Source organism: Thunnus maccoyii, chromosome 20 (assembly GCF_910596095.1).
Source record: "Thunnus maccoyii chromosome 20, fThuMac1.1, whole genome shotgun sequence".
NCBI lineage: Eukaryota > Metazoa > Chordata > Actinopteri > Scombriformes > Scombridae > Thunnus > Thunnus maccoyii.
In genome coordinates, this window is record NC_056552.1 from 3556862 (window position 1) to 3578607 (window position 21746).

Here is a 21746-nt window from a genome sequence, read left to right on the forward strand (position 1 = left end):
AGGTTTCGGGGGGTTAATTGAGTTAACAGAGAGGACAGCTGAAGGCTCAGACTGAGGCCTGTGTCGCCCACTGACACAGCAGCTCTTTGTTGACATATTCAGCCTTCATCCTCATCATCCTCACCCCCCCCCCCCACCCCTCCCTCCAACCCCCCCTCACTGCAGACCTTCTGTAGAGGGCGAAGGTCCGGTCACGCAGAGGGTGAAGGAGGCGGAGAAGGTAAATTAATTCAGCGCTACGTACTTCGACTCATATTTGGTTTCTGAGGCCGATATCGATTGTGTTAAAACAACATACACAAACTATTTTTTGATAAAAACCCCTTAACTTTTGTTCGTGCAGAATTGTGACCAAGGTATGTACTGAATGGGACATTTTACCGTTGAATTAAATGATATATTTATGATATAAAAACTGTTTGACACCATCAGCCACACAAACAGTCAGAGGACAGTAAGACATAAGCATACATGTCACATTTTGTCAAAATTTACATTCAATATTTGAAGTTTCTTTCTGCGTTTTCTTTTTTCTTTTTATCAGGATGGTTCAGGCCCAGAAGAAGAATTTAGACCATCATGAGACATTTAAAATCTCCAGTTCCTCAAACCAAACGATTGTGTTGAATAATTAGAAGAGTTTTGTCTCGAGGCATTGTATCTTTTATTTTTTTTGTTATGTAATAAAGAAGAATAATTCAGTTCTTTGGATGATATAATTCAAAGTTAGTTCTTTGGAGATAAATGTGTTGGTGTTTTTTTTAAACATCATCTTACCTGAGTTTGACAAATCAAGCTGTCAAAGCAGTTTTTTTTTTAAATCACAAAACAAGAGGAATAATTGTACGTAGCCCAGTGATTGACTGAAGTACAGTAATGTGAATGATCAGTGATAAATTGGGGTTATTAATTAATGATAATATCCAAAAGGAATAAAATAAATTAGATTTGAAGCAAACTGACTGTATCAGGATCAGATTCAAATAAAAAACACCGATAACTGTGTGAAATACTCCGGAGCAAAGACCCACAGAGACAGAGAGAGAGAGAGTGTGAGGTCGGGTCATTTCCACACCGGACTGAGCTTTCTCTCCATCTCTACAATAGTAGAGAGGCCAAGGTCAAGGGTCAAAAGGTCAGCGCTGTGACTGACATGATGTCATGACCAGGAAATTGAACAAAACCCTATGAAAAGGGACATTTTCATACACATAATAACCAGCAGACACACTGACTCAGCCACACACACACACACGCTGAGTCCATCTGGGTTTCTGAAGGTTTAAATCTGCTTCTGTCAAGTGTTCAGTATATCTGAATTGTTTATTGAGTAAATGAACAAATGTGTGTGTGTGTGTGTGTGTGTGTGTGTGTGTGCTCACTTTGCACTGGAGGCGATGAGCGATGAGTCTTTGTAGGCGATCAAGTAGCTCTGGTTCTCAGGGTTGTGGACGGTCACCTGTATGTAGAAACACACACAAACTATTAAAGACATCGGCTGTTTTTTGTTCCGTTGATGCTTTTGAGGAGTATTTTACTCATTTTTGAAATTATACTTGTCCAAAAATGTTAATGTTCTTAAAGAAGAAATAGAACTTCACATGTCAGTGTAAGAAATAAGCAGCCATGTTAAATTCTAACTTCTCTCCTGACTTTGTGTCTCCAGTATGTTGTGTTTTTTTTTTTAATCATGTTTGTTGTTGCAGAAAGTCTGGATCTAAAACTGAAGGGGGTTTGTGTTGTTAGAGGCAGAGGATATCCTCACAGGTCCAGAACTGAACTTGAGATTGACGTCTCCATTGAACAAGAAAAAGATAAAAGACCAACCTGTATACAAATGGACACAGAATTCTGACTTATACTAACTTTCCTTGTGGTTCATCTCACTAACTAAACTTTATTTTCTTCTTTATGTAAAAAAAAAAAAGGAAATATCCATCCTGCAGAAAGTTTGGTGTTTAGGTTCAAGGTCACAGACATGCAGTGTGCGTTAAACTGAGGAGTTAATCCGATTAAGATATTCAGAGTTGAATGGTACATTAACAGGATCATAAGCAAGCAGATGTCTGAACCATTACGGTTCAACTAAACCTCAATGGTTTGAACTGGTTTTAGAAGAAATTTAATTAAATTTTGTCATTTTATGTCTGATTTTTGGGAACCAAATCATTGGTTTTGTGTTGATTAAAAGTGACAGATGTTCTTAGATCCTGTCGTTTCCAATCAAATCTCACTCTTTCGGTTATACAGACTGGAAAAGATAAAGTTGAGCCAGACTGAAGATTTCAAGTTAACTCAAAGCCCTCGAGTCAATGTCAAACTTACACTCTCTAACACCCGTAAACACCTCTCAGCTCCCCACAGAGACGACACCAGCTTCTCCTTGTCATCCTCCTGGTTCAGGTTATCGACACACTCCTTCACTGTGAAGACGGAGAGACACACACGGGAGACAATCAGTAAACAGATGCATCATCCCTGATATAAACTGAGCATTTGTTGAGTTATTTTGAATCAATACAACTTCTTTATCCTGCATTATTTGCCCTTTATGTAAATGATTTAGCTGAAGAAATGAAGCAATCTAGGCGTAGTGACTGATAATATGAATTTAAGAGTTTTGTTATATGCTGATGATACTGTGTTGTTCGCAGAGACAAAGATTAGTTTACAAAAGAGTATAGTAAATGGAGACTGACCATTTATAGTGATAAAACACAGATTATACATTTTAGAAAGCAACGTGAACAGCATATTTAAATTTGGAGCAGTGTCTTTGAAGTACACTAGTTCTTATACATATCTTTGGCTTGGTTTTTAATTAAAATATGTGCTTTGCAGATGGAATTTAAGTACTGGCAGAATCAGCAGGAAGAGTGCCAGGGTCCGTAATGAATAAAATGAAATTATGTCCTGACCTTAGTTTTTCAGCCTTCACTAAACTTTATGATTCAACGGTCAGCTCAGTTTAATTTTATGCTGCAGGAGTGAGGGGTTTTAAAGATGCCCCGGAGAGTAATGCTGTCCAGAATCCAGCCATGAGGTGTTTTCTTGGGGGTGCATAAATTTACTGCTAAGTGAGCTGTTGAAGGTGATATGGGATGGGGAGTCATGTCTTGTAAAGCGGAGAGTTGAAACGGTGAGGTCGTGGAAACACCTTATTCAGTTGCCAGATTAACGACTGACCAAAAAGATATTTAACTGGGATCGAGCACGCCGTTATCCTCGGTCAAACAAAAACTACTAAAGATCTATAAGGAACAATGGAAGACAGATATTTGTAAGAAACCAAAGTTTTAAGAAACTACATTCAAATCAAAGAGGATTACTGTACAGAACCATATATAAAATTAAATTTACAGAGAAGGCAAAGGTTCCTGTGTGCTCAGTTAAGAAGTAGTTCTTCACCGCTGGAAACTGAGGTAGGCAGATATAAAGGTATTCCCGAAGAGCAACGTTTCTGTAATTTTTTGTGATCTTGGTGTCGTCGAGTACAGTATACAGTGACTCCAATTGAAAAATCCTGATTCATTTTGGTTGTCCGAGGCTGATATGTTGAGTTGGATTTTTAATATGGACATTTTTGTTTTGGCGAGATTTATAGGCTGCTAAGACAGACCACTGTATCCATCATAATAGGACATTTCTTCCATGTAAACTGAATGCTGAATATTCTCTTTTTGAATCTGTGGAGCTGTACATCATGAATTGTCATGTGACCATCCCGGTTATTATTGATTAGTGTCTTATAAGCCCATACGGGCTGAGTACCAGAAAGGAACAAATCAATCAAATCTTTATAACATCTTTAATGTATAACCTTTATCTACTATGTGGTCCAGTCCTCCCAGTAGCCGGAGTTCCTCTTTGAACCAGTCTCCTGCTCGCTTCGAAGTCAGAGACAGTAACGTCTCCATGGCTAAATGACCCGTCTAGAGAAAGAGAGGAGGAGGGGGGGTAAACAGGTTACATCTCAGTCTGTGCTGTTATACACATTCCAGTTATTTTATGATGTATTGTGATTGTGCAGAAGTTGTTTTCTGTGATGAATTTCTGCCTGTGTGACTGCTGAACGTTGGTGTAAAATGGCAGCTCTAGCAAGAAGCACTTTGATTCTGAGACCGAGGACAAAACCTGATATTCACTGTTGGGGTTAAAGATCGCTAAAAGCTCCAGTGGAGCTGCTAGAAATATCTGGATTCACTGTGGGTGGCAGTGAGTCACCCTGACTGAAGAGCTGCTGAAAGAATATCATTAGTCAGAGGTTTCAGTGGAGAGGAGTAAAAGTCTAAATGCTGTTTCAAAGCTTTTCCACCCCAATAATAAAGCAGTTCAGCAGAAAAAAAACAGAGTACATGAAATTAAAATGATCTGACGTCTTGAATATTCACACAAAACATCGACTGTCAGCAAATTATGTCAAGAAAAAAAAAAAAAAACAAAACAGCAGCGTCGGTTTGAAAATAGGATGAACTTTCTGTTACCGTTATGTTCTGCAGGTCCAGGTGCTTGTTGTGCACGGTGTCACACAGCTTCCTGATCTTCTCCTTCATCTTGGCGATCTCCCTGGCGCTCAGCTGACTGGTGGAGTCTATCACGGCCCCACCCGACTGGTCCTGGTCCAGCTCCAGCAGCCGGATCATCAGGTCCAGACAGGAACGGTCCAGATCCATGTTCAGCCGGTCTCTGCTGAGGATGTACATCAGAGACGCCGTACACAGAGCCAGGTTCTGCAGAGAAGAGAGAATACATTTATTAAAAGTCAATAAATTGATTAAAATAGCTTATTTTATTTAGCGTACAAGCTCTCAGAGTTGTGTCATTCCTAAATGAGCTTATAATTTCAGTGAATGTGTTTTTATATAGATATTGTTTTTAAGAATACGGCCCCCTCCCATCTGACTGTCAGATCCTCACCGGGTGTTGTGGGGCGTCGTTGAGTGTTTTGAAGACCTGAGCCACCTTCCCTCTGGCCCTGAGGTGCATCCTGAAGCTGGGCATGGCACAGCGCGTAGCCAAGCTGATCACACTGGGAGACGAAACATACAAACATGTTCAATAAAAACAGCGGTTTGAGACAGTCGGCGTCAAACAAGCGGTGCTTCGTTCCTTCCAGCAGGTTCTTACCTAAGGCAGCGTGTGTTGAGAGGTTGTCCGCTCTTCAGACCGGTAGCCAGATACTCAAAGTCATCAGTGAACTCCTGGTTCTCTCCGAACTCCACCACATCGTTGAAGTGCTTCACGTGCTGGACGACTGTATACAACTGAAAAACAACAAGGGCGGGGATTAGGACTGCAACTAACGATTATTTTTATTACTGAATAATCTGCTAATTATTGTCTCGATTGTCAGAAAATAGTGAGAAAATGCCCATCACTATTTCCCACAGGCCAAGGTGACATATTTATATTACCTGTTTCATTTAACCAACACTTCAAAACCCTAAAATACATCATATACAGTACCAGTCACCTTCCCATTCACTTGAATTAGAAACTGTGCCCAAACCTTTGACTGGTAGTGTATGACAGAAAAAAGCATTAAATCCTAAACGTTGAGAAGCTGGAAACAAGTGAATATTATGCATTTATGCTTGAAAAATGACTAAAACAATAGATTCATTAGCATTATGATTATCATGCTTTTAATAATAGTTAGTTGAGAGTGAACGGAAATTTGGGACAAACTGCAACAAAGGTCTGGTTGGATTTGAACCTGGGACGTTGCAATAACGTGATACATGTAATAAACCACCAGGACGCCTTAATATGTTTTTCCTTAAGTTATGACAAGGTGTCATTAGTATGTAGTGGCATACCGCTTTGGAGTGAGTGTCAAATATTTGTGTACCTCTTTGTGCTCTTTGCGGCATTTGAGTGTGGTGACGGTGTCCTGGTAGGGGTCTGTAGGGACGGTGACACACTTGGTGACCTTGGGAGGAGGTGGAGGAGCCTTGAAAACGCCGTTGTCCTTCTGAGCATCTGAAGGCTCCTTACTCGACCCTCCTGCTGAGACCGCCGCCTGGAGGGAGAGAGGAGGGTTGATGGGAAATGATATGAATGGGATGTGTCAGATATATAATGTTGCTCATGAAGCATTTGAAGCTGTGTTTTATATTGAGATTGTTTGATGGAAAGAAAAGGACATGTCATTTTGTACTTACAGGAGCTGTCTGCGATCGTGAGAGGAAAGACGGAGGAGGCTCCTCCTCGCTGTCCAACGTCCAGTGTCTGGCGTTGTACACGGCTTTGGTGGGAGACTGCAACATGAACACACACACACACAAACCAGATTAACATCTCTGAAACTGGAAGCATGAATGTTCAAATGTCTTAAGACAGACAGAACCGTTAAAACATGTTAAAACCGACAAAAAAACCCAACAAAAACAAAACACTGGTAGGTCATTAAAAGTTTAATCGCCTTGTTGATTTTTGCTTTCTGTTTGTCTGCTACCAAGGTCGTTATGTTAAGGACCTCTACTGGGTTAAATTTATGTAAACAGCTCTTCACTTCTTTTTAATTATGTATGTAGTTTTGTGAAGCATCCTTGACTCAATTTTAATGCTGATAACATGTCTCTTATTTCCCAGCAGCTTCTTAGTCTTCATCTTATTTTTACTCTATAATGTGAAGTCAAAAAACTTGTTCCCCAGGACACGTCGAATGAGATTCAGCATTTGGATTAATTAAAAATGTTTAAGAGTTTGATCAAACCTGAATATCATAGAAGAAAATATTCCTACTGGAAGTTGACGCAGTGAATTTCTGCTTAAAAAAAAATGACTTAAGCACTTAATTGTTGTTCAAAATAGTCACAGATTACGTTTTTTGTCAATTGATTAATGTTTAATGTTTAAAATTTATGTTTTTGATTGTACATGCTGCAGGGCTCCTGTGAATAATGTCAACATTAAAATACATCCAACAATTCATAATCTCACAGTTCAGTATTTTCTTATAAACTTGACAACAATGAGAAGAGTTAAAAGATAAAAAAGACAAATCAGGACGTTGATAAAAACAGATGTGGAAAAAAAGAGGAGAAATAGAAGAATAAAGGAGGTAAAAAGAAGGGAAAACAGGATAACTAGATGCACATTAAGCTGGTGAGAGTCCTCCGCCAGCACTGATCAAACAGCAGGATACACACTTAAAAACAAATAAATACACCCTCCCACACCACCGTCCTCCCTTCATGCTTTCATCCTTGGCTCGTCTCTTGTCCTCTTTGTGTATTTTTGCCAAACCTGTGGTTGGTGGTTGCCGGGGCATTCATGATGAAAAAACAAGAGGGAACGAGGGAAGGACGAGAAGAGAGAGAGAGAGAAAGAAAAGAGTTGGCTGTAGAGTGAAGTAGTGAGGGAGGTGTGGAGGAAGAGGGGGGGGTGGGTTAATAAGCAGAGACAAAAGGGGAGTTTGGGGATGAGCTTTGCTGTGTTGGAACATCAACACACCGAATTAAAGCCTCCTACAGTAATCTGAATGACACAGACGGACACCTACCCCACCCGCCCCGCCCACCTGCCGCTAAGCAGCATGGGAGAGAAGAGAGCGAGAGAGAGAGAGGGAATGTGGGCGAGAGCGGCTGTGTTCCTGCTGTATGCCCTGGACCAAAAAAAAAAAAAAAAAGAGTACTGTTTTGGCATTGCGGGGCATCCGTTAACAGCAAAGTGACATTTCACTGCCGAGGTGATTCTAATCAACACAGCACAAGTATTTCTATTAATTATTTGGTATTTTGATTTTACTGAACAGGCTTGATGATTGTGTTTGGTTCTCCTTATCGATCCAATTATTAGAGAAATATAAAAGAAATAAGATGTAATTCCTTAAAATGTAACAGTAGCGTTCAAGATTTTCTTTGCTCATTTTTTAAAATCTTTTAGTGTTTACTCTCTGTGGCAGAGGAGCAACCAAAGAGGAAAAAAACAATTAGGAGTAAAAAACAATATCAGCTCCTACAAGCCATAAAGGGCTGTTTTAGTCCAATTACTCACATGTGAGCTTGTTCACAAATTAACTTCAGGGTGAGGTGCATCAGTTTATTTAGTTTTGGTACAGCTGCTTGTGTTCAGAAATCATTCACCATTTGAGAAGTTCAGCCTCTTTTTACATCCCAAAAATACTGTTTTTGTATCAGTACTGAAGGTCAGGTAGCATAATATCCAGGAAATAGCCTTATCCCAGGTTCAGACTACATGATATTTTCATCCAATAAGATGTTTCTTACTGTAGATTCTTCTTGCGACTTGGCCGGGAGACATGACAGACTCTACGCTGGCACCCGACCAATCGTAGCTTCCCGTCTTTCACGACCCGCGTGATGTCGTAGAGAAGAAGAGGCCAGGGGCCGACTTCCAGGAACAACAAGAATGTAAACGAACGATGGCGTCCAAAGCAGTGTGTATGATACTGGCTGTCTGGTTGCCATAGCGCCATGAACCTTTCCTCTGTTTCACAGTTCCACCTCACAGAGTCGCTACGACAACATCATCCGTCTTTCGTGTCGTTCTGCACAGAAGAGCGCTCTCTGCACCTACTGGTCAACGTCACAGAAGTTGTTGTTGTTGCTGGAAGTTGTCATATGAAGTGAGAGAAGGTTAAAAAAAAATAATTCTGACATTCTAGTTTATTTTCAGGACGTCATGAGCGTCCCAGATGCAGGGTTGGTTGTCGTCTACTACACAGGGTTTAACAATTAATTGTCCCACATTAATTGGTCCTGACGCCTCACGTCTGTCAGGTTGGTATTGTGTAGTCTGAACCTGGCGTAAGTCAAGAGATACTCGCATGATGGACAGATGAATAATAAAAAAGTTTTCTTCCTCTCTTTCCTCGAGAGCTGACAAAATAATCCGAAAATCAACGGTACAACAGGGAAAACAGTGACACTGGAAGTCTGGAGAGGGTCATTGTTATGGATGTAATAACTGCTCGTCCCAAACACACCCAACACCATCTCTTAAATATGGATGAGTCTGTCTGTGCGCTGTCATTATGGTAACATCTAATATCTGGCAGCATCTTCGGGCAGAATAACCTAACAGCACTCCGCGCTGTAATCAAGGCAGAGTTTTGACGACTCCTCCGTAGGCCGGTCACTTCCGAGGGGGGTTTTTGTTTTTATAATGAACTCAACTCTCAAATATGTTAACTGAAGGTGGATGGAGTGAGAGAGCTACAGTAGAAAGCATATTAATGTTATTCAGAGAAGTCAAAAGTAAATACGAAGTGATTGAGAGGAAGCGATGGAGACGAAGAGGAGAGCACATTATTCAACCGAGAGGGAGGGAAGTTATTGCGAGAGTCAGGGAATGAAACCAGAGAACCAGAGTACATTAAGTACATTATGTTCCTATGGGCGACGTGTCTGCTAATTCTCTTACTGCTGGGCCGCAACGGGGGCAGACGCAGAGGAAATTAACTTTATACTTTAGCACTTCAAAAGTTCCCTGCAGGAGCTGAGAGAGAGAACTTCAGAACAAAGTTATCTCTGCCTCGGCTGAAAATTTTTTTAAAAAAATCACGGTTGTACTGAAGTAACTGACTTTGCGCTGATGAAAGGAGTATGCACAAGGTAAGATGAGCAGTGAGGTGAGAGCACTCAACAAACTCTCCTGATATTTAGTATCTGAATCCATTAAGGGATGTACAGACCTGATACGCTGAATGAGAATCAGTGCAGATACTGAACACAGTTTCTTTGTCAATGACATTATAAAAATTCAGTTTTTACATCATCAGTTACTTTGACTGGAAGCCGCTGACTCAGTGGCCTCATGTTACCTTACATAAAAACAATTCCAACGCGGTGACAGATCTGGGGAAAATGATATTGATCTGCACACAGTATTGGCAGGAACTGAAGTGGTATAACAATGTGAATCAGCAGAGCGTGAGGTTGGATCGGTGTATCCCTGTCATTGAATAAAAAGAACCTTATACGTCATCAAATGTGGATCTTGTGGCAGAAATGACGCCGTCTATCATTCACACATTAGACCTTTAACTAGAGGATCTTTATGGGCATATTTTAATGGATCAGTATCAGCTAAAATAAACTCAATCAAATGCAAGTCCTTTCTTTTCTGTACTGATGTGTTTTGTTCACCTCAGCCTGCGAGTGTTGTTGAACTTCTCTCAACAGTGCGGGCATTTCACCGCGCAGAGCGACTGCGTGCTGACAACCGGAGCAAAAATACAGCAAAAAACACGCAACTTTGCTCTGATGTTATCGGATCTGTGATCTGGAAGTGTGCAAAACATTCATGTAGCAGCATCTCCTGTTTCACCAGCGGCAGATCATATCAGCCGTTTCTCATTGGGCGTTAATTTCGTAAGTAACGTGATGACAGGTCAAAACAAAACTGTCGCATTTCATGTCTGTACTTGAACCTCCACTCTGTAACATCACTGACTCCACAAGAGTGTTTCTGTCATTCTGTAAAAAACACTCAGCATTCACATTTTGTTTTATTTTGTTCTGTATTGTGAAGTGCACCCACATGACCCAGATGCAATCTGCTCAATATTTAAGCAACAACAATGACTCAACTTCCTCAGTTTGGAACGAACCCACACAAAGAATGCCAGCAGATGCTGACTGACAGTGATTGGCTGATAGATTGGGTCATATATGAGTTAGTTGAACATTCAGGTGCTTTAAAAAAGGGGTAAGATACAAATTCAAATGTTTTAAGTTGAGATATTTTGGTTGTGTTAACTGCCTGGCCTAAACTTTATAATTATCCTTCTAGATGTTCCCAATTTGATTCTATAAACCCTCCAAAAACCAAAGTGCATTTATTTGCAAAATATAATCATCTCATCCTGCAGCAAAATCTATTTGAAAAGAAAAAAAAGTAATATGAAGACTAATATACACACCGGAGGGAGCGACTTATGTGTGAATTACTACTCGCAGAAAATTCTGAACCGCATCTACAAAACTAATTTCAATTCAGAAATTATTCTAATTACAAATGCAAAGATACATCACTGCTCCCAACAAAGTTAAAACGCTGTAAACTAACAAGAACGTGTTTAACAAGCAGCTGTGATGAAGAGAGAGGCATCGCGGAGCTCGTTACGACCGACTCCACGATCGGCACCGAGGTCTAATTAACAAACACCTCTACAGCAGAAGAGCTAAATCAAATCAGCAGCTCGATCCAAGTTTTTCCACCTGATGTAAGGTTTTAATTGCAGTGAGGTTTCACATGTGAGAGATAAATATAGCCTCGAGTAGGAAACGCTGATAACTATTAAAAAAGTTAACTTAAGACTCGCACATCCGTTGGTCTGGATTTCAGACATTGATCTCTCTGCTATAAAAAGCCACCACGGCGCTTATGAAATCAATAGTCTGATATACAGTGAGCCCAGTCTGAGAGCCGGGGAGCGACAGGCCATTAGCACGCTGATAAATAAAAGAGAAGCAGTTCGGAGATGTTCAAAGTCGACTCGATATACCCCCCCCCCATCCAGCCATGAATAAACCAGAGCTGAACTCCTCTGCTCTGCCCCCACACACACACACACACACGCACACACACACTCAGCACTGAGTCATACTGGGCGTAGGTGGACAGTCCCATACACACACACAGGTACATGTAGAAGTCTTCTGTAATGTAACGAAGGAATGTTTTACAGTTGGCGATTGACAAGTGCACATGCATAAAATGATCTAGATGTGCCTCCATACTGAGAGATTGTTCCCTGTTTTTCTGTTTATTTGATCTCACTATGATTTATTATGTTTCAGTCAGAAGGCTCAGCTCAAGTTTTACATGTTTATCCGGTTTAGCCGTTGTATTTGGAGCATTTTCATCTACTAACTAGACCACAAGGGTTTTACAAAGTGCTTTTGAAAGGGCAGTAAAATTTAAGTTGTTAGTTGTTAGTAGTTACTTTTGTTTGTTTGTGAAGGACACTCCAGGCAGAGTTGACCAACACAAATAAAATCTAAACGTGTAGGAACTGCTGAGGAGATCTGTTAAACGGGATCATCGAGTGTTATTTACTCTTTACTACTTACATCTGTAAAATAAAATGAAAGGTTGACGATTGTGTTGTAACTGCAAATCGACTCGTTTCTGTCTAACTGGTTTATTTTTCTGTCTGACTGTGAAGATTTAACAAATGTTAAGAAATTATCATCTCAGGTTTTTACTGTGCAAAAAAAGTCTTAAAAAAAATACTTAAAAACTGTATACCGTGTTTTAAAGGATCAGTCTGGTGTTATTCTATATTTTCATCAGTGTTGCACAACTTCTGACTTCTCTACTCTGTCTGTGTTCCTACTGAAGACATAAAGCTTTGAAAAATGGCTCACAAACATATAACTGCATGTTTAAAGAAGACGCTGATTTTTCCAAAATAGCTGGTCACTGTAGTTTTTAGAAAATGTTACTCAAACAGGAGCAAATAGTGCACTTGTTGGGGACTATTTTCAGTTGCGGATTAATCCACAGTGCAGCAGTATGGCTCATTGACAACAGAGGTCTACAGCACAGAGGAATAAGATATATCAAGCTACATACACAATATTTGTTAGTAGCAGTTCATTTCTTGGTTTTGGTCTTTTAGAAATAATAACACCAGTACCACCAGTCTTAGATTAATCTGGTCAAATATGGCAATAAAGACAATCTGATAGTCTGTCAGTGTTTCGCAGCACTACTTTTTCTTTCACTTCCTACTGAGACATTCACAGCATATCCAAGGATTTTTAAAAAGAGACATTTCAAAGCTCTTTCACACCCCCAGAGTGAGAGGATGTGACATGAGCTCTTAGCCAACACTTAACAGTCATCCATGCAGCGAACACCAGCCGTCATGTGACCCGGCGATGTGCGATGTGTGTGTGTGTGAATGTGGACTAACCTTCTTGTGTGCGCTGAAGATCCTCCGGAAGGAATCGGGGTTCTTCTCGGCCGGTTTGCCCTGAGGCGGCCTCCTGGGAGCCCCGGCTACCACCCTGAGACCTTCCTCCGAGAAGTCCAGGACGTCTGTGGACAAACCAGTCAGACAGTCAATCAAGCTGAATGAAAATCTTTACTACGCTGGGATTATTGGTCCCATTTACTTTGGAATAACAGTAGAAGAACTGCTGTGTGGGCATTACTGACATCTATCTATTATATTTTATAGAGCGGTTGTCTTTCTCTCCTAAACTGATATCCTACACATTTCTGCTCCATTGCAGTATTAGTTTATGCACACTGTGGAGCACCTTCCCCCTGGATCTTACAACAGTAAACTCCTTCGCTGTTAGAGCTGCAACAACTAGTTGATTAACTGACCGACAAAAATTTATCAACAACTATTTTGATAATCAAATAATAATTTTAGTCTTTTTTTCCAAGAAAGATGCCAAGTTGTTGCTGGTTGCAGCTTCTCAAATGTGACATTATGAAGCTTTTCAGGATCATACAGAGATATTTTTGGATTCTGGACTGTTGATCAGTAAAAAAGACATTTGAAGACATTTGGTCTAAGAAATTATAACAGGCATTTTTTGTTAAATTTTCTTACCATTTTCTGATTTTTTAAGGACAAAATGATTAACTGATTAATCAAGAAAAGAACAGCCAGGTTAAACTATAATGAAAATGATTGTTAGTTGCAGCCCTACTTGCTATTCTTAAAAAGAAATGAAAGATCTATCTTTTTAATCTGGCCAATTATTTGGGTAATTGAACTTTGTCAACATTTTCAGCCTAACATTGGTTTTAACCCTGTTTGTAAAGCACTTTGGGCCACATCATTGCATCAAAAGGCACAAATAAAGTTATTATCATTATTACCTGCTCGACTGTTCTGTTTCAACTGTGCTGTATCTAATATTAAGGAAGGGATGTGATTGTAAATAATAAAAACAAAACATTAAGTATCGATTAGATCCTGAATGCAGACACTTTGTGATTTTTAAATGGAAATGGTATGAAATTGAATTGTTTGTGTCTTTATTTTGAGATCTTGACAGTTATTTAGTTGTTTTAAGGAGTCTTAAGTTTTCTTTAGGATGAAATATTATATATATATATAGTATATATGACTGCAGTGTTTCACTTTGTAATTGTGATGTAATTAATTTGTCATTTGTTTTGGGTTTTTTTTGTACTTGTGGTTGTTGTCTATCTTCCAGTGAGGCTTTTTCCTAGTTAAATAAAGGTCATCTGTATTTGTCAGCGTTTTCAGTTTATATTCGGTGGTCTCGTTTAGACCAGATAAACACCACTCGCTGTCCCTTCACTCACTGATTGGCTGTTGAGGACAAGCTGAGAGGAGATAAGGAAGGAGATAGTGTTTGTTAGTGTTGTCAGGACACCGTGCTCCGTGTGTGTTTGTGAGTGTGAGAGTATGAGCGTGTGTGGGACGACGGGTACATAGCGTACCCTGGTATGGGGGTAAAAACAGAGCAGTGTATATTCCTGTTGGTGTGGGTGTTGGGTGCTTGCGTACACATAAACAGCACAAACAGAAGATGACCTCCAGCTTCCTCTGATATGAGGCCTCATACTAGTAACCTTTTACACAAAACCCTGTCAGACTCTGGTGTCCAGCATCCTAAACGAACCATCTCAAGATCAGGATTGAACCTCTGGTCGTGGTTTGAGATTATCTCAGAGAATCTGAATCCTTTTGAATCCCCCATCATGTCTAATTAGGTTTCTATATTCATAAGAAGCTGCATGTATAAATAACTAAAACTTGGCCGTGTAAAAACATTACAGCTCTGAGTAGCTACAACCTGAAAATGAAATGTTTAATCTGTATCTAACACTGAAAGAACAGCTTAGTCTGACTTTTACTTCTTATCTTTTATGACCTACTTTCTGCAAATATAGAAGATCCCTCTGCAATACTATCAAAATATTAAAATGATACGCATAAAAGTTTTATTTGAAGATTCTCCTGAAATCTGATGTGACTCAGCTAGATTCTCCTCCAGAGAAGAGTCATCACTCTGCTGCTCATGTTGAACTACAAGAACAACTCAGGTTTATAGAACGGTGTTACAGAGAGACGTTTCAAAATACACATTAACCAACACCAACCATTACAGACTTAATGTTAATTAGCTTCAGGCAGCTGATACAATCTGCTGCCAGTGATGTTTGTCATTTTAACCAGTAAAAGCAACACTACTGGTCCAGCTAATATGGGAAGCTAGTTGAATGTTTTCTACATTGTTCTTTGCTAATAAAAAAAAAAAGGAAGCAGAGATAAAGAGTTTGACACAACATTTGTTAACATATCCAGGTATTTTGTGGAGCCAGCTATCAGAACCAAACCCTAACACTGGACCTGTATGTTCTAGTCGTGTTCCTCTCGGCTTAGCGTGTGTTGTGCTTTTTTACGGTTCGCTGACAGAAACTTCCACCGCTGACCGGAAAGCCTGACAGTGCCTGTCATATAGTAACATGAGCCCCCTCAGGAGCTAACATGATTTCAGTTAATGACAGTCTTTATCATTTAATTGACTACACCATGAGCAGTTTAACACAAACTCAAAATTCCTTCGGTTTCCAAACTCACCTGAGCTGACTGACGGGGGGAAATATCTTTAAAATGAGCAAACGGCATGTTGTGGGAGAGACATGAGCCTTTTTGATTTTCATTCTAAGAGATACTTAAATGTGATTATAGTTTCTATTATACTGCTGTCATTAAGACAAGATGTGTGCTATAGCAGGGGAGAGACTAAATGCTCTTGTCATGCATGTTTATCCAGTATGCCTTCTGTAAAGCCCCGCTACTACTCTGCCTCTGATTGGCTCTGACCCTGATCTTTTTATCCTAACCATGTCACTCTTGCACCTAAACCTAACCAACCAGCCCTCGGGTAACTTCGTCGGAACGCAAGGCAGCCTGACTAGGGCATTTAGTCTCTCCCCCTATAGCAGACATACGTAATCAGAGTGTCCCTAAAGCCTTCTGTGTTCTTTAGGTTGTATTATTCAGCAATGCAGAAAGATGTTCATCAGAAAGAGTGTGTGTGTGTGTGTGTTAACCTGTTCTTATCCTGTTATCCTGCCTCTCAGAGTTCTTCTTGTTCTCCTTGGCTGGCGGTCTTTCTCGACTCTCGAGCCTCTCCAGCCTCTCCAGCCTCTCGAAACTCTCAAACCTCTCCATGGGATCCGGTGAGTCGTTGGTCGGTGTTTCTTCCACGGTCATCGCCGGGATCGCCTTGGCGACAGCAGCCTTCTTGGTCTTCCTCCTGTCTTTAGAGCCGTCGCCGTCATCGTCGGCGCCGTCGCTGTCGCTCATGTCGTCGAAGCCGAAGTATTTGATCTTGTAACTGGAGCCGCCGTCCACGTTGTCGGAGCTGTTCTCCTCCTGATGGGTATCTGCGTCTTCGAAACCGAACAGGTCCAGCTTACTGTCCTTCTTTGATTTGGGCTGGGTCTGCCTGAACCTGCAGAGACGACAGAGACAAACAAAAAAAGTCAAAAATTTAAGTCAGACATCTTTTACAACTTTTAGAAATGTAGGAATCAATTTATGCACTCGAGTTAAAATGTGTTCAGCATTAACGAACCTGCCAAATTTGAATTAATGTTTACACGAGATTCTTCCCTGTTGAAGAGACTAATCTATAAAATTTCATCCCAACTGATGAAAAAACACAAAATTCAAAAAAAAAGGCCAAATATATGAACGTGTATGGAGGTTTGAACGCTGAAATGAAACAATGTTTTAACCTGAACGTCATGCTGAGAGATGAAAATATGTCAAAAGGAATGTGTGAAATGAAAAGCTCCAAAAATGGATTTTCACAAAATGATAATCTGTATCTGTGAGAAAACTCATATCTTCACATAGCTTCACTGATCTGGTTTTTATCAAACATCTACAATAAAATTTAACTACTTGATATACAGCTTTCCATTTTGTTTCCAATCATGTAGCTTTGAAGTTGTTAAAATCTGATTCCACACTGTTTGATGTCAATGTACTCATCTTTCTTCACTGAAGCTACATGATGTTTACACTGAGTGAAATATCTCAAAACTCCTGTTTTTTTATGGTTGCATCAAATGTGAATATTCTACATGTTCTGTGCATCATTTCAGACACATTTCCCCAAATTTCAGCCAGACATATTTGGTCCTGTGGGTTTGAATCAAGCTTTTTAAGGGGTTACAACAATACTAAAAAGGTGCTAGCTGCCTTGTGAGGTTGTACTTGCAGTGTTTTGAGTTTTAAATGCTAACATGCTCACGATGACGGTGCTAAAATGAAATGAGTGTGTTTCATAATATGAAATTATGTAAAAAATGTCTGTGCCAATCCATCTTGTAAAAGTTGAAATATTTCAGTGGAAGTTAAAGCTTTGGCCTGCTGGTGCTGATGGCTGAAAAGTCAAGATATCACCAAAGTCATTAGGTTTCATTATCTGAGGACTGTGAATGTCAGTACAAACGTTCACAGCAATCCAAGCAATATTTGTTGAGATATTTCAGTCTAGACCAAACTGATGGACTGACAGACCAACTGACTACAGACCAACATACAGACGTCCCTAAAACCACACTGGAAAGCACATTAGATAACCAGAAACTAAACAATTACTAGCTAAAATCAAGCTCAGTTAAAAAAAAAATAAATAAATCAAATTTGAATTATTAAAAATAATGGACAAATTAAAGCCTTAATGTTGGCATACGCACATGTTTCAGGTCATGATCAATGTTCAAATTGCTTTCATTCAACAAAATAAAAGTGAAAAACTGCTGCACACTGTCTCACTTCCTGGGCCAGTTTCCGCTTTTGCCAGTGTGGTCCGGTGTACGAGCTGAAACCTGTTTGATTTTATGCAAACTGACTAAACCAGCATTTGTCATCATGAAACTTCTAAGTGCCTCACACAGAGGCTCTGACACTGACAGGGCTGCTGCTGTCCACCCAGCTGGACGCCAAAGACGAGCTGGAGGAGGTAAGCTGACCGGGGCTAACAGCGCAGATCTCACCGATAACCCGAATAAACCCGGCTGGGCTGCTTACAGCTTCCAGCAGTCTGAGAGCAGTTGGATCATTTTACCGACCTGAATGGTGGCTAGCAGCTAGATAGCAAACATGGCGGCTACACAAAGCACCATTACGCAAGAAGAAAAGTCAATTTGAATGGTTGTTGTGAGAAATAGAAATACGATGTGTCACTCAGTTGTCCTGACTGTGGTCACACTCCCGTTCATGGACTCTCATTATGTTCCACTTGGGAGCAGCTGAGTCACGTGTGACACCTAGTGGTGAAATTCAGTATTACCAGTCCGGTATTTGGCTTAACATTAAACCGGTTTGACATTTTGTTTGTACATCCACCCAACCCTAACCTGAAACGTTTCAGAAAGGGTCAACCCTGCCAGCTGTGTTGATCTACCTTGTGTTTTGTTGTTCCGTCTTCTTCCGCTGCCATCCCGCCTCTCCTAGCTCTGTCGTACTGCCTGAACCGGCACTACTGCTACCACTAGAGGGCGCTGCATCGCTGCTAAACTCCTCCACCCCTCGGTCCTGGATGGTGACGTTACACATCGACACGGAAGAGGGGTGAAGCACTGTGTAGTCTCTCGTCCTGCCCCGTCCTCCTCCACCGCCTGTCGTCTTATTACTGCCGTCAGACGTGGATTTGGGAAGATCTGCACCAAAAACGGTGCTGGCAAAGGCGCTGGAGTCCGAGGCCTTGCCTTTGTTTGGCCTCCTGTACGTCCGACAGTTAGTGTTTCTTACAAGCGACGAGGAGGAGGAGGAGGAGGTCTGGGAGTAGTCTGACGTCTCAACAAGGAAGTCCGAGTCACCCCCTAGGTCCTCGCTCTCGCTGGGGCTCTGGAGCCGTGGAGGAGAGGGGGGCTTCTGATGCCGGTTCTGCACCAGGTCACAGCTGCCTGCAGCGACGCCCGCTGTAGCCCACGAGAGCGTGGGGGCCGGGTTACGAGGTTCCTGGCTGGGCGAGGGTGGACGGAGACCCATGATAGCATCCCAGTTGTCATAGGTGGACTCAGCCTTGGAACCCGTCTTCAGGGTGGTGGTCTGGGCCAGGGGCATCCTGTCACTCTCAGAGGCGTTTTGGTACCACGAGTAGCTGTGCTGGTTCTCTGACAAAGAGGAACTCTGCTGAGGCTTCCCTGGTAAAAAAAAAAAAAAAGGAAAACAGACTCAGAATCAAAACTGACAAATACTTTAAAATAATAAACTGGTAGCAAAAGTGGATGTTTTTATTAAGTTTATACTTTTTAAGACGTCAGTTCTACTTAATTAGTGTGAAAACATGAATGTGTGTTCAACTAGTCGGATTTGTCTCAGAAAAAAAAAAAAAACATCACAACTGCAATTACTGACCTCTGAAACAACAATAATAAAAATAAGACATTAAAATGGAATTTACGACTTCAGGAGGGCTTTCAACACAAACCCACAGGATCACAAAGACAATATAGACTATATCCAGTTATGACAATTACAGTTATTTCAATGTTCACTGGCACTGCAGCGAGTAATAATTTTCATTATTGAGTCCTTTGTTGACATTTTTTTTTTTGATTGACTGTTCGGCCTAAACAAAAACACACATCAACAAGTTTCCAAAGCTCAAAGATAATAAAATGATATAAAATTTGGGGGGGGGGGGGGGGGGGGCAGTAAATTGTGGCATTTGAGAAGCTGGAACCAGAGAATGTTTTGTTGATCGTCTACATTAATCATTTCAGCATGTAAACAATAAATGATCCTCTGATACTGTTTTCTCTGCAGCTGACTTACTGTGTTGGGAACTGATCTGAAGAAAAGGTGGACAATTTAGCAATAAAGAGGGAAAAAGACATCAGGTTAACATGCAGAACCGTCATACAACACACTGTATTTTATTAATATTATTGTATGTGTTTGCTGAGACAAACCTGAACTGAACACTGAAACATATCTGCCCAACGTTTTCCAAATTGTTCTCTTAAAAAAAAAAAAAAAAAAAAAAGCCAAATAGATAACTACTGAACAGTAGAGTAGCAACCTGCAAAATACCCAGTGTGTCCCCGATGTGGCTTATGGTTAACACAGGAAGATGATGAACATAATGTTTGCACCATTTCAGAAATCACCTTTACTCACTGAATACAGGTCACACACACAGCTGGAACTGCTACCAAGCTTCACATCAAACGCTTATTTTTTTCCAGTTGATGTAATTCTTTAAGAAAATCAAAAAGCGGGTCACTGGCCAGGACAACACACAGCAGCACTCTGGTTCTTAGCAACCCCTGTGGCCATTTCTGCCTTCACAGAAAAAAAAAAAACGAGGGACAATACTGGACTCGTTACCCTGAGCGATGACAGGAAGTTGCATCACAATGTAACATCAAGGTATATCTGTATCTTTTCTACACAAGAGATGTGGTTTTTTTTCTCTGAAGGCTTTGTTGTGGGGTAGAAGTGCAACAAATCTGCAAAGTAGGACGTTTTCACTACTTCACCCTCTTCCATGGGCTGCTGATAAGAAAAACTGTTTTTGACTGTAGTTTTTTTCTACCAGGCTGCAAGGATTAGTCCATTCATCTATTAAATTAATCGACAACTATTTTGATAAATCGATTAATTGTTTTGAGCCATTTTAAAAAGGGAAAAATGTTAAATTTTCTCTGATTGGTCGGGACAAAACAAAACATTTTAGGTTGCATCTTAAGCTTTGGGAAACAGTATTAATATAGTAGATATAGTTTTGATATTTTTTACCATTTTCTGACATTTTATGGACCAAACAACTCAGCGATTAATCAAGAAATCAATTGACAGATTAATAGATGATGAAAATAATCGTTAGGTGGAGCCTTAATCTTCAGATATATTCATATTTATCATATTCACTCCCTGGATCGACATATCACGGCTACTGTACATTAACTGCATATCTTGCACGTTGATCTTTCTCTAATCAGAATATTATCATCTTGTCTCTGGTTTTGGGTCCAACTGAGCTTTTTAGAAAATTAGCTCTGTTAGAAACTTGCAACGTCTAAGCTGATCGATCCTTATCGACCACCGCGCTGAATGTCAGGCTTTCAGCTGACTCACATCCAGAGAGGATGGCGACACACTTTGGCTGCAGTTGGAGGGGAGGGGGGGGTATGATGGTTTAGTCCTGGACTGATGAGCTTCCACACTGGAAGGCCCCTTTGAGAATTAGTCTAATCCTAAAATATATTCCCAAAAACGGCCACGGACTGCAGGACAGACCATTGTAAAACATCCACCACCCACTCTGTCAGCCCCCCCCCCACAACAACCACAGTAGGAAACCATTTTAATACAGTTTTACAGATTTAATGGTTTCCTCCTGCATTTAGATCAGAGTGCCAGTCTGTAACTGTGATCAAGAAGTTGTGTGCAGGATTTGGACAGCCTCTCTTCATACCCATCAGGAATTAAATACTGAAGCACTTTAGAATCAGCAGCAGTGCTTTAAGAGTCGTGCTCCACCTGAGAAATGTCACTGAAATCAAAGCAAAGTGACTGTGGCTGTTTTAAACCAGCGTGGCTCTGCCATCATATCATTAACTAAACTGGCTGGTTTGCTTTGTGTTGCTCTGTGTGTTCTCTCTCTCGCTCTCAGCACTGCATGAGGAAATGGTTACAGTGTTTTAAAGTAGGACAATGAGGTGATTCTGACAGCTAGAGTATCCGGAGTAAACAGACTGAGGATCAGAAATAGATCTGGCTTTAGCCGATCAAAAAATGGCCGGAC

The 21746-nt window shown here is 40.6% G+C and overlaps 1 protein-coding gene across 1 annotated transcript in view; it reads right to left on the reverse strand.

The window, feature by feature from the left end:
• waplb (WAPL cohesin release factor b) overlaps positions 1 to 21746 on the reverse strand; it is a 37279-nt gene that overhangs the window by 10909 nt on the left and 4624 nt on the right. Inside the window, exons 3-13 of the mRNA XM_042397522.1 lie at positions 18396 to 19137; positions 16027 to 16430; positions 12893 to 13017; positions 6165 to 6260; positions 5852 to 6022; positions 5128 to 5264; positions 4918 to 5029; positions 4485 to 4730; positions 3821 to 3932; positions 2326 to 2423; positions 1383 to 1459 (exon numbers count right to left, since the gene is read on the reverse strand). Of these exons, the coding sequence (XP_042253456.1) occupies positions 1383 to 1459; positions 2326 to 2423; positions 3821 to 3932; positions 4485 to 4730; positions 4918 to 5029; positions 5128 to 5264; positions 5852 to 6022; positions 6165 to 6260; positions 12893 to 13017; positions 16027 to 16430; positions 18396 to 19137 (2320 nt within the window). The remainder of the gene's footprint in view (positions 1 to 1382; positions 1460 to 2325; positions 2424 to 3820; positions 3933 to 4484; positions 4731 to 4917; positions 5030 to 5127; positions 5265 to 5851; positions 6023 to 6164; positions 6261 to 12892; positions 13018 to 16026; positions 16431 to 18395; positions 19138 to 21746) is intronic.